Source organism: Cheilinus undulatus, linkage group 12, assembly GCF_018320785.1.
Source record: "Cheilinus undulatus linkage group 12, ASM1832078v1, whole genome shotgun sequence".
Taxonomy (NCBI): Eukaryota; Metazoa; Chordata; class Actinopteri; order Labriformes; family Labridae; genus Cheilinus; species Cheilinus undulatus.
The window spans coordinates 11502604-11516165 of NC_054876.1; the positions used below are offsets into that span (position 1 = coordinate 11502604).

General features: G+C 38.2%; 1 protein-coding gene across 1 annotated transcript; it reads left to right on the forward strand.

Moving 5' to 3' along the window:
* The first annotated feature begins 1580 nt into the window (after positions 1 to 1580).
* Positions 1581 to 11605, forward strand: rnft1 (ring finger protein, transmembrane 1). The gene is made up of 9 exons (XM_041802244.1): positions 1581 to 1737; positions 4531 to 4994; positions 5079 to 5155; positions 5241 to 5341; positions 6505 to 6658; positions 6751 to 6909; positions 7000 to 7065; positions 8720 to 8821; positions 10532 to 11605. Exons 1-9 carry the CDS (start codon positions 1712 to 1714, stop codon positions 10664 to 10666), a joined length of 1284 nt encoding a protein of 427 aa, XP_041658178.1. The 5' UTR covers positions 1581 to 1711; the 3' UTR covers positions 10667 to 11605.
* Positions 11606 to 13562: the final 1957 nt, after the last annotated feature.

The window sequence follows — 13562 nt, forward strand, 5'->3', positions numbered from 1 at the left end:
GCTGTTCTGTTGTAGTTGTCCATCTCTGTGCCCAGGTGAGCTAACATCATGTACGTGTCTTTAGTTTTTTTGTGTCATTTTTCAGATTATTCTTCTTTTGTTGTGTTTTGCTGCTTTAGACTGAACTGTTGGCTACATTGCCAACACTGCCCCAACAATTACCAATGGTATTGCAATGTTTCATCTGTATTAGATAGCTTCAGTGGAACACACAGAAACACAGACAAAATGAAAATAGAGTACAGACAGAGAGCTCTGCAAGTGCCTGTATGTGTTTCATAAATCCAGAGTATGTTTCACCCCAAGGTTGAACAAAAGTTTCTGAACAAATGAATGTTGTTTACTAACAACAAATCTTATAACCAGTGCACTACAGCAGGCTGTCTAAGAAAAGCAAGTAAAAAGTACTCACAAGGTTTCAGGTTCAGCAAAATCAGATTATTTCACTATGTAAACAATTGTCCCCAGGGCACATCCTCACATCTTATCCCTCCCTGCAGGTTCATGAGAGCGGCACAGATTCAGAGTAGTTTGTCCTTCTTTCATGCCAGACTGATAAGTACAGATTATGAGATGATTTTGAACACCCTCAGTCTCCTGGTTACTCTTTTCATGTGTCTACGCACAATTGCAATCTCTTCTATGAGCTTAACTTCCTTGTTAGACAGGTGATCTCCTTCCTGAGTGAATCCTAGTAAAACAAGGTTAACCCCTGTCTCAGTGAGCAGAGGTCTCTCTCTGCCATCACTTCATCACCAGGATGAAGGTTCTCCAGGAAGACCGACCCCTGAGTGATGAACTTGTTGGTGCACTTGTCACTTTAAGTAGGTGACATGAATATAGCAAGCCCACTCTGGGAAAAAGCAATGAAATACTCAGTGTTCTTGGAAATGTTGAAGCTGTGTGACCTGCTTCCTACAGAGAGGTGATTTCTGCAGCTGTTCTCCCTGAAGCACTGAGGCATCATGGTCTTGATCCTTTCCTTTGGCAACCAAGGAATATAGATTCCATGTTTTCCTTCACGATGTTTATCTAATAGCAGATGGCACTGCTCACAACCAACAGAGACAAAGCAAAGTGCTCTGCAAGATCACCAGTAAACGGTCTGCAATGTGTATGTGAAAGATTTTCTGGAGAACTGATGTCAATTTGTAGCAGGACATAAGAGGATGCAGAGAGAGACAAGACAGAGAAAGAGTTGTACTCAGGAAGGTATGAGTAAACAGTTACCATACTCCAATTTTTTTTTTCTCTGTCACTCTGGCTTCTTCCTGCTTACTTCCTGCCTTTGTTACAACTTACCCCGTCATCGGAAAAAAATGTATAATTAGATAAAGACAATCTGTATTTTTGCTTCATTTGGGATATATATAAAAAAAATCTGTTAAGCATGTAATGTGTTTAGGGGATAACACGTTTTCCATATTTTTAAAGCCCGAGGTTTAACTTTAAATGAATGAATAAAATGTTTATAGAAACTGCTAAATGTATTTACACCAGTAGGTGGCGGCATTGCAGCGTTCTACGTCCGATACGCCGTTAATAGATACAAGAAGAAGTTGGTGACGTCACTGGTCGTTTACAACGTCAAGATGTCTGAACGAGCAGCTTAGCTCAAAAGATAAACGCTTAGTTTTGTTTTTGATTTAATTTAGCCTTTGTTGTGTTTACTGACTCGGTCGTTGTATTAGATGGGGACCAAGCGCCTACCATGAAACTCCGGCTGCAGAATGACAGGTGAGCTAAAGCTTTCAAAATAAAAAGGACTGAGCTGAGAGAAAACATCTGTTAGTTGCTAATGCTAACGCCAGCACAGCTCATCTTTACCTGTCACTACTTTCATATCGACTGATGAGGACGATGGCGTTCGTTTGTAGTTTAGTCAACTTCAACTCACTTTTTCAATCATATGCCGTTTGCTACTTTATATTTAAACAGCTTGTTAACAACCAAATTGAAGCTGATGGTGTATTTATGTTGGTATGTCATAATCGCCAAGTCAAAACAACGCATAGCAATGGAGTCATGTTTTACATAAGGTTTTACTAACCTTGATTTTTTAAGCAGTCCGTTGTAAATGGAAGAATTGCATCCCTGTGATCATCTAAAGGGGTTCAAATCTTAGCAGTAGTGTTTGACTTATTTCTAGATGAAAATATCACATTGCATTTATCAAAGGCCACTTGTAAAGTTAGACACGTAAGTAGATTTGAAATAAAGTGTAGATTTTTCTAGTGAATGCAGCTGTGGAGTGTAACTTCCTATTCTAAAATACAAACTAGGAAAATGCACATTTGATTTTTTGCATTTTTTTAATATCTTTGTTGAATCTTTTATTTGCTTTTTGGAAATAAATGCCAGATTCTTTTGTGTGGGGATTAACTAACAAGCCTGAAATTAACATCTGTATTTAATTTAATATTGTTCAGTTAAATGTACGGTGGAGCACAACTATGAAATTTTGCAGTAAAATTGTAACTTATTTGGGTACTGGAGTTGAAATTATTTTGGCCAGTATGGATATAAATGGATACGATATACACATGTAGTTCAGACCTAAAACTTTAGACCTTAATGATGCAGTATATAGAATTTTTGTAATGAAAAATCTGTATTAATTTAAAATGTGACCATTCCTGTTATATACTCTTTTAATTGAGGTCTTACAGTATCGCAGATACTTCCTTAACTCTTCAAAGTCTGAGAAATTCTTCATTTTTATCATTGTAATGGCACGTGTCTTTTTACGGTGGCTGGAACAGGTTGCGAGTTCAATCGCTCAAACTCACTCCTTTAACAAGGACCTTCACTTCCAGTGAGGTTAAGACCAGCACTGCTCAGCACCCCCCACCTCCCTCTCAATACTTTTTGTTTTAAATTGAGGACTCTGGTCAGTAAAAACGACACCAAAAACGGCTTATTTACTAAACAGAAAACTGACGTTCTATTTTATTCATAAACGTCTCATAATGAGGGAAGAGTCACATCCCGGTCACCTTGGAATTGGTCCCAGGATGTGCTTGTACTCTAGCAGTGCTTGAAGCATGAATGTACATTCTGGGACAGCTTCCAGCATGACGAGGAAGTGTCTTTTTTAGTGCATATCTCCCTCATTTTGAGAAATTTATAAAGGACAAAACCTAAGTTTTCTGTGTAGGAAATCTCCTTATGAGGTGCCCCATTTTAGTGTACAGAGTTCTCTATTTGAAATATGAAATAAACAGCGGAGATGGGCAGAACTGGGCAGAGCTGGTCTTAACTCAACATTTTGTGTAATTGCTTTGGTTGAGAACCCCTTGGGAGTATAATTTTACATACAGTGTGTTTAAAACACACTTAAAATATGAGAAGGAACAAAGCAACAGACTGCAGTCCTTTAAACACACGTTAAAGTCTTGGGTGAAGAAAAAGAGAGTCTTTACGAGAAGCAGGTCTGTCCTGCTTTAAACTCCACAAACCTGTACGGAAGGCCAATGCTTACAGCCAATATATGGGCTGTTATCATCAGCATGAATTTTCATATCTAGCGAAACTAATAAACTTTTTAAGCTTACGTCTGCTGATGCTATTGTGCATTCCTAATTAATAGTATCTGTAAATAACGAAGCTTTAAAAATACCAAATCTATTTAGAAAGACAGGTGTATAGGAGATTAATAAAACTGCAGCCAAACTTCTTTACATTTCTGTACCATGACATTGCCAACACATCTGTGTAATGTAGTCAGTATGTAGGAGTTTGTCTTCAGTATTAAAATATATAACTGAAAACAAGAAATGATGGTCCAGGGCTTCTGTTTTTGTTGTTTTGAAATTAATAAAGTTACTGATATTGTTTAATTTTAACTAGAAGCTTATTGGAGCTGTGACAACACTAGCTGTTTTTGAAGCCTATATGGTATAAAAATAATTTCCTGTAGGGATGCACAATATTATCCAAATGTCATCAGCATTAGTAGATCTAGCTTTAAAAGGTAATTACCAGTATTGCCAGGTATTAAAATTTCTGCAGATATTTACAACTGATATGTCAACTATAAATTTTAGCCTTTACCAGCTGTAAATATCTGCCTTTTGGCTGTATATAAATATCCGCCTATATTTGCTGTAAATATGTACCTATGTCAGCTCTCAATGTCTGCTTTAAGTCCAAATAAGTTTGTGGAGTTTTGGGCAGGACTGACAGACCTATATCAATTGAAGTCTTTGTATTTGTTGTTACTCATTCCTTTGATTTTAAGGGGTGTTTAAAAGAGTGAAGTTGTTTCTTTGTTCTTCTTTCAAGTTTAAAGTGTGTTCTAAGGACTGAAGTTTTAGATCTGAACTACATCTATATATCTGTATCAATTTTGATACCGGCTTAAATGTATTTTTAAATATTAGCATATTGGATATCAGCAGAAATCCACTATTGGGCAGCCCTAATTTTCAGTTGTCCAAGAATCAAAAGGATATAATTTACTGAATGAAAAATCTGATTTAATTCCTATTTGATGTGCTGTGACTGACACTATTTGTTTTGATGTCAAAGGAGTGATTCCAGAAGAGCACTGAAACTGAGGGAGTCTTCTACTGTAATGCAGCCTAATTCAAGTGAGCGGGGCGCTCATGCAGGAAATGGCTTATCCCTGAATCTGCAGCCAGAGCTTCTCACCAGGACCCCAGCCCCCGGTGCTGCTGCTGCACCTGCCAGCCCTGAGAATGTTGAAGTACGGGTACCTATAACTAGTGGGCCTGGGGAGTCAGGTGGAGGAGCATCATCCAGGAGGTGTAGAGTCAACTCTCATGGCCACTCCCATTCTCAGTCACATGGACACCATCGGGCGCAGCATCACCCAAACTCGGAGCCAGAACTCGACTCACCTGACTCTGACGTGGACTCTGGGGAACCAAGCACCTCTTTGTCTGAGCTTCGCTGTCTCTTCCGCTGGATCCAAAAGAGCCTTCCTTTCCTTGTCATACTGTGTGCTAAACTGGTCATCCAGCATGCTCTAGGTGAGTCTGAGCTCAGTAAACACCTTCATTGTAACCAAAGACTGTAAAAGAGTACCTATTAAAGTCTTTATGATTGTTCTCCAGGTCTAGCTGTTGGGGTTGGCCTCTTTACAACTTTTCTATATGTGAATAAGAACATTCAAACTCAAGTTTTTCTCCAGGTAAGTCAAGAACCTGTTGATTCTTCATGTGTTTAATTGCTGTTAAGATTCCTAAACAATGCTTTGTGTGTGTGCGCACATCCAGGACCGTCAGTCCAAGCTGCAGAGTGTTTGGCTGCTGCTGTTCCTGACCTCATCCACACTTCTGCTTTATTATACTTTTCTCACTGAGACACTTTACTATTGGTAAGTTAACTCTTTTCTCTCATAAGTTAAATTGAATGACTGGACTATGGAACTATTACCTGTAACCAAAAATGTTTTCCTAGTCTCTGTGATAAATTTGTGGTATAATTTTCAACTTGTGTGACAGATTGTAATAAATAAAAACCTGCCTCAGAGGATCTTAGAGGTAGTGAAATATTATAACACCACAGAGAGTTTGTCATTTAAGCTTCACCTGAACCATTTAGGGCCTCCTAAAAAAGTAATAGACCTTTAATATCAGTTATAGAAGATGCTGGTATCACTGTAGCTGCAGTTTCAAGTTCACTGGAGCGAACTGCTCTTTTTTCTTGTTTTGGTTTAAAGCCTGGCAGCAGAGGTCAAAATAAATCTGTGTTTATTAATAGACTTTCCAGGGAGACCAGTGAAAAGAGCATTGTAGTGGTGTAATCTCTTGGAATAAATGCATGAACAAGTGTTTCATCATCTTGTTGGGGTAGAAACTGCCAAACTTCAGCAGAGAAAGAAAGAAAGCTGCTGGTTGTTACCTTCTTTGTGCAGGATTTAAAGTTATAGAGCCAAAGACTGCCCAACAAGAAAGAAGGAAGTGGAACTTTTGTTTGTAGACAACTACTAAAATTCCTACTTTCTCACTATTTTATTCAGGACCCAGCGGTTTACTTCCAGATGTTAAAGGGTTAGCGTTAACTCAAGTCAGGCTAATATAGATAAAACAAACACTAACAAAAATGACAGTAAAAATCACTGGAGGCACCAAAGACGACTTCAGCTGAGACCAGGACCATTCCCACCTATGGACCACAGGAAAGCCCTCATCCATCTCATTTTTCAAGTCTCCTTGGGCGCTTTCTCAGAGGAATAGCAGGGGTTCGACAGTGCATGTGCCTCAGTGTAGGAAGGTTTGAAGTAAGCTTTCCAAGACATTTTATAACCTCACTTCATGAGGAGATTAATGAAGAAGTGACTGGTGATCAGAATGAAGTAGAGCAGAAATATTTGGGCACTCTGACAGCCAAAAGAAAAATCAAACCTCTTTATAAACTGACTTTATATGACATAATTTATTTCCAGTTTATACAGCCCTCTTGTACTGGTAAACCTGGAACACGGTGTGGGCTTTATGAAATGAATACAGTTTAATCTGCATGTTATCCTTCTTGTAGCCTCATCTTCCTTGGCCCAACCATCCAGCCACTGGGTTTCTGGGAGGTCCTATGGGCTGTGGGGGTCACCAACTTTGTAATAAAGTTCCTCTTTATGGGAATAAAGTGCCTTATTCTGCTGCTGCCATCTTCACTGGTGACCTACAGAGCCCAGGTGAGAGCAGTGGCGATGGCTTTGTTATCTTATTTTCTTATTCTCTGCAGTGTTGGTTTAGTAGTTTGCAGTTTCTGCGTTTGTGTTTGCAGGGCCGCTGTCTGATGCTGACTGAGGAGATGGGTCAGGTCTATCAGGCCATGGCGCCTGTTCCACTGTGGTTCCGCTACCTGGTCACCTACCAGGAGGCTGACGGCACCCCTGGGCTCACACTGGGGGTCCTGCTGGCTTTGCTCTACCTCATACTGAAAGTGTGTTCTGTGAAACTAACCAGATCCTTATGAAACAATGTCAACAAAGCTTTTTGGAGGGGCTAACTTTTGTCATTCTGTCTCCTTTAGCTTTTAGGATTGTACGGACAGTGGACATCTTTACTGAAAACTGTGAGGATATTTCTAAAAGGCGAGGTCAGTGGAAAATAACATTTAAATATATATTCAACAGTCAAAAGCAGTTACCAACAAAACAAAAGATGGGCAAAAAATTTTAGTTTTTGTCTTTAAAAAAACTCCAAAGAAACAATATGTAGGAAGTACATGATAACCTTGTTTTTATGATTGTTGGAAGCCAGAATTGCAATTGAAAGCTCTCATAGGAAGTCAGTTTGGCATGAGATGGATTACTTGATTTATTTATATGCAGATCTGAGACATAACTTGAGTTATATGATTTACTGCACTCGGTAAAGCAGCTAAAAATGTGACAGCGATGACATGGAAAACAATGCTCCCTAATGTTAGGTCTCAGTCTGTTCTGAATAATAACTGCAGAGATGTACTCTCTGCTGTTGGACTGTTGCTTTCCCTTCAGCCATGAGTCAGACTATAATCCCTATTTGCTGGGAAGTAGTGTAACCAGTTTGCAATTGTCCAACAGCAACATACTCAGCTCGCTGTCTGACTTCCTGCCTCGTGTTTGGTGAAGGTCTTCTCAAATTGTAAATGTCTGTCCAATATTTACTCTAGTCCAGCTTCTTTCTCTGTCACTTTTTCTCTTCTTGGCTTCATCCATCACAGTCCTTCTCTGTTCTTTAGCCTTAGCCATTGTATCAAACAGCTGAAGGCCACTGCCAGAGTTACATTGTGCTGAATGCAGGTGACCTGGTCACTCTGTGGTAATGCGATAGACACCATTTTCTGTTGAAAGTTATCATGCTATCAGATCAATTTTAAAACAACTAATTTAAGGTTGAAACGTTACATATTGTTGCTTTAAATACTTGGAGTTCTTTCAGAGATTATATTCTATATGTTGCTAAAAAGATGAAGTTTTTACTGTTTTTTAATTAATTTATTTCTAATACAAACAGGTCTTGTGTCTCCTTTGATGTGTTAGAGACTAGTGAAGTCTACTTTATTACCTTTCCTGGATTAAGATGATCTATTGTACATAAATGTTTCCATTCAAAATCCTAAAACAAACAGTACACATTTATAATAATACACTGAGATTTATCACAAACTTACTCACTGTTATATTAATTAATAAGTCAACTTGACTGTTTGAGTACATGCTGGTTTGCACATCTTCAGTTACAAAGCCACTTTTCTTTCCTTTCTTCCAGTTTTAAAGGATGAAATCCTCGATTCGTTTCAGACATCCTTCAATTTGCTGTTCCCAAAGTCTGAACTGAGAAAGCCTTTAGGTTTTTGGTACCTTTTGCTTGGAATAATTTAGTCTTATTTTAAACTGCAAAAATATTACTGTAAGTTTTTGTAAATTCATAATAAAAAGTCTTGACTTCAGGCTTTCTGTAGGCATGTTTATCCGATAACAACAATAATATTTTCAAAGTTCTTCAAAGCATAGAAATAGAAAAACAAGATTTAGACAGCAGCATTAAAGCAGCTGGACACTGATAAAATTGTAAAAACAATCAGATCATTAAGATGTTTTATATCTTCTGTGTGAGTTTGTTATTGTTAACAGTTCGTGCCTCTTGTCCTGGTTTCATTTGAAAAAGACTTCTGCTCTCATTGTGACTCATCCTGCCAAATAAAGGTTAAATAATACAGTACTACCATCTGTTTTTAAGCTATGTTGTTTTCTTTTGTTTCTCAGCACGCAGGCTCAGCAGCCACCAGGAGTCAGTGCAGCGAGGCTGGAGATGTTTGCCCCATCTGTCAGGGAGAGTACAGGGAGCCTCGAGCTCTGATCTGTCAGGTAAAACACACAGGAGTGCACTTCAGGACCCGTCATAGGACTGTCAACCTTGATGTTACTCCTTTTTTTCTTTTTTTGCAAAAAAAAAAAAAAAAAAGAAAGTTTTATTAATTTACCAGAGAAATAAAAAAATATGCAGATTTATCACACTGATGACATCACTGATGATTAGGAGTATAACAGTATCAAAATCTCGTTGTGCAATATTACCTCAGTACTAAGTCCAAGTAAAGTATTTGTTGCAGTATAAAAAGAATATCTTCAGGTGCATGTAAAAGCATAAGAATATCATGGAGAAGTTCAATTTTCCTAGGATTTATTTCAAGAAGTGAAACTTCCATATACTCTAGATTCATCTCATGTGAAGTGAAATATAAAATACTTTTTTTTTTTTTTTTTTTTAAACCTTGAAGATAATGGCTTACAGCTCACAAAAATCCCCTTTCACATATTAGAATATTGTAAACCCCCAACAAAAAGAGGATTTATAATCCTTTGAAATGTTGACCCTCTGGACAATCATGCTTATTTACGCACTCAGTAATTGGTTGGAGCTCCTTCTACACAAATTATTGCATCTTTGTGACATGGCATGGAGCTAATCAGTCCGTGGCACTGCTGGGTTATTTTGAAGTCCAGGTTGCTCTCATAGCAGCCTTCAGCTCGTCTGTATTTTTAAGTCTGGTGTCTCTCATCTTCGTCTTGACAACACCTCAGAGATTCTCTCTGGGGTTCAGGTCAGACCAGTTGACTGCTCAATCAAGCACAATTATACCACGGTCAGCAAACCAGTTCCTGGTAGTTTTGGGTTCACTGTGGGTGGGTGCATAGTCCTGCTGGAAAAGGAAATCAGTGTCGCTGTAAACTTCTCAGCAGATGGAAGCATGAAGGTCTCTTAAATCTCCTGGTAGGTGGCTGACAGTGTTGACTCTGGTCTTGATAAAGCACAGCAGCAGATGACATGGCAGCCCAAACTATCACTGACCGTAGAAACTGAAAGTTGTGAAGCTTATGCAATCTTTGGTTCAGGAGTGGTTTGACACTGGGAACAAAAGACTTGTAGCCCATTTCCTGGCCCCGTGTGTGTGTGTGTGGTGGCTCTTGACCCACTGTCTCCAGACTCAATCAGCTCTTTGTGAAGCTCCCCTAAGTTCTTAAATCTGCTTTGCTTGATAATCCTCTGAAGGCTGAACTCATCCCTGTTGCCTTTGCACCTTTTCTTAGCACACTTTCCCCTCCTGTCAACTTTCCATGAATATGCTTTGATATAGCCTCTGAGAACAGCCTGCCCTTTCATCAGTGAGCTTCTGTGGCTTACTCGCCCTGTGGAGGATGACAGTTGTCCTCTGGACAGTAGTCAAGTCAGCAGTCTTCCCTGTGATTGTAGTTGTGTGTACTAAACCAGAATAAGAGAATAAAGGCTCAGGAGACCTTTGCAAATTGGACTTTTCCACAATATTCTAATATTTTGTGTGTTGTTTTGAGAGCTGTAAGCTGTAATCATCAAGAGTAAAATATAAAAGCCCTGAAATAATTCACATGCTACAAGATGATTCTAGAAAATATGGAAATCTAACTTTTTGAAGTAAATCATGGGAAAAAAATGAACTTTTGCATGATATTCTAATTTACTGAGATGCACCTGTATGTACACTTTGTTACATATGTTTATGACATGTATGACATGCTCATCTTTTTGTGTCCTTGCAGCACATTTTCTGTGACGAATGCATCGCTCTGTGGTTTAACCGGGAGAAGAGCTGCCCTCTGTGCCGCACTGTCATCACAGAGAAAGTCTACAAATGGAGGGATGGAGCCACGTCTCCACACCTGCAGATTTACTGATAAAACGTGGCAGAAGGGACACTTTGGATGAGGGACACTGGTGTTAGCTTTTATTTAAAGTGGGTTTTTCTATGAATGAAAATAATGTTCACACTGTTTCATGAATCAGCAAAGGGCTGTGATCCTGGCGGGTAGTGATCTGTAAGGTCACATGACTTTCACCTTCATGTTTCTGTTTTATTAATCAGGACTTCCATACCTGGCATTCCCAGGAGAGTTGATTATTTTTACTCCAGTGTTTTGATTTTTCTATTTTAAGATTTTTTTCCTCGTGTTGTTTTATTACTTTTTATCTGAATATGAACTTTCCTTATGTGGCAGTGCTCTGTCCACCTGTAAATAGAGGAACATAAGAGAAATATATTAAGTATTTTCAAAAGATTTTCCCTTTGTATAGTGTTTCAACATGAAAACCATGACCCTTTTTTACCCAGTGTTTCTAAATTTGTGGAAGTGATTTTTGTCATTTGTAGTAATGAATGTGTGAAGGTAATGAGCTGCACACCTCAGGATTGCTTCTGAATCGTGCTTCAAATGAATTTATAAGCCTGAATGTGCTAAAATATATAGAGACTTAACGTCTGACGAGCATGCTGAAAAAAGGCTTTGTGAAGCCTGAACACAGTGACATCACACATTCAGCTGACTCGACACTCTGAGCTGTAGTAGAGGGCTGAAACGTAACGGTATGTGATGGATGAACAGTTTGTTTCATGCTTTCAGCTTTGATGACTGATTTTCATAACTGATAATAAGGATGCAAAGGAGCTTGTGAGATTGATTTACACAAAAATTATTTTTCTATAAAGAAGACATGACCATGTTTTTGTAAAAAACCAAAGACTGGGAGAATAATCTATTTTATTATGGCAACGTCGGTTCACTTCTTATATTTATCAATTTAAATCTATAAACTATCTCAATAAAGATCTACATTTCTATTGTATGTGTGATTTGTTTTATAAAGTGAAATGAGACTGAAGAATCAGCAAACATATTGAAATCACTGTAATATCTTGTAATTTTTGTAGGCAGTTCTCATACATTGAGGTATTCTCCTGTATGGCCTTAAAGGTATAGTGTGTAAAATTTGGGAATACTAGCAACATCTAACAGATGGCAATGCTCACCTCTGGTGATAACCATGGCTACCATGGCATGGAATAATACAAAAAACACTGTTATTTTGTCCCTTCTGTGGTACTGAAGAAACGTATGATGAAGAAATCCGAGATGGCGGAGTCAGTGTATGAGGCCCCTCCCTATGTATAAATATAAGCCTTTTATCATTCAAACATTAATATAGATAGGCTTTATAAATTATTTTATTTTTACCAAGTTTGTTTCGTAAAGTGCTTCTAAGCAAACAAACCATTTTAAACAAACAATAAGAAATCTGCCAACAGGGGGCCCTCAGTCAAAACAATAACATTGTATGACCAGAGGTAGGAAAAGTACCTGACTATTGTACTCAAGTAAAAGTAATTTTACTCTGGTTAAAATTTACTTCAGTAGATGTACAAGTGCTGGTCTATAAATCTACATAAGTAAAGTAAGTAATTTAAAATTCACTCAAAGTACTGAGTAGCTACTTGTGTTACCCAAGTAGCTTGTTTTGAATTAAGGACTGTTCAATACAAGAGGCACATCATGAGGCATAATTACTAAACAAAAAGTTTTATTTTCATTCATAAGTTTCTCATGAGGTGAGCTGAAGAAACTTGAAACCAGTGGTAGCCTCCATAATAAGAGGTTTTGTTACAATTCTAAAAGTGATGAATTCTAGTCTATGAAAACTTTTGGAAATATATGAGATAATGTAAGCACTGCATTCATTCATTCAGAACTCATCACGTATCAGAACCTTCATTAATTTTTTTTTCCTTATGTACAAATTATGTAAATATGTATCTGCCTTCCCTCCCCCAACAGTCACAATGTAGTCAAGAGGCATTCTATAGGGGTAAAATCATGTTTATGATAAAAAAAAAGTAGCTTTAAACAGGGCTGAAGTTGATTGAGAGATTTAACCCAAACAAGTTGGTCTTAACTCCACGTTAAAGTTTGAGAATGAAATAGTCCCTGAAATGTTACCTTTAAAGCTGACAGTGGACCAACAGCAGCAGATGACACGGCACCCCCAAACCATCACTGACTGTAGAAGCTGGTACCACTGAACTCCAAGCACCTTGGATTCTGTTCCTGTCTGATCTTCCTCCAGGCCCTGGGACCTTGATTTCCAAATTAAATGCAACATCCAGTTTTATCTTAAAACAGGACTTTGGACCATTGAGCAGTGGTCCAGTTGTTTTTTCTCCTTAGTCCAGGTTGATGTTTCTGGTTCTGGATTTGCTTGACATTAGGAACACAACACTTGAAGCCCTAACCGGATTGTCTGTATGTTGTGGTTCTTGATGCACTGATACACTTGGTACAAGGCTGAGCTCATTTCTGCTGCTTTCACACCTTTTCTTACCACACTTTTCACTTCAGTCAACTTTCCATGAACATGCTTTGATACAGCACTCTGAGAACAGTGTGCCCTTTCAGCAGAGACCTCCTGTAGCTTACCCTCCTTGTGGAGGGTGGCAATGAAAGGGTTTTCTGAGCATTTGTTAATTCAGCCGTCTTCCCCATGATTGCTGTTGTGTGAAATGAACCAGAAAGAGAGAATGAAGGCTCAGGAAAACCCTTTCAAATTGGACTTTTCACGATGTCCTAATATTTTGAGATAGTGGATTTTCATGAGCTGTTAGCTGTACTTACCAAAATTAAAACAAAAAAAAAGTCTTGAGATATTTCACTTTGTTTGAGATGAATCTAGAAAATATTAAAGTTTAACTCATATATAAATTAATTTTTACTATATGTTCTATTTTTCTAAGATGCACTTATG

Bases quoted from the DNA above. Each gene is read 5' to 3' on its own strand.
- rnft1 (XM_041802244.1), top strand. From the start codon at position 1,712: ATGAAACTCCGGCTGCAGAATGACAG. The intron at 1,738-4,530 runs GTGAGCTAAAGC...TTGATGTCAAAG, and splicing joins CTCCGGCTGCAGAATGACAG to GAGTGATTCCAGAAGAGCAC. The intron at 4,995-5,078 runs GTGAGTCTGAGC...ATTGTTCTCCAG, and splicing joins GGTCATCCAGCATGCTCTAG to GTCTAGCTGTTGGGGTTGGC.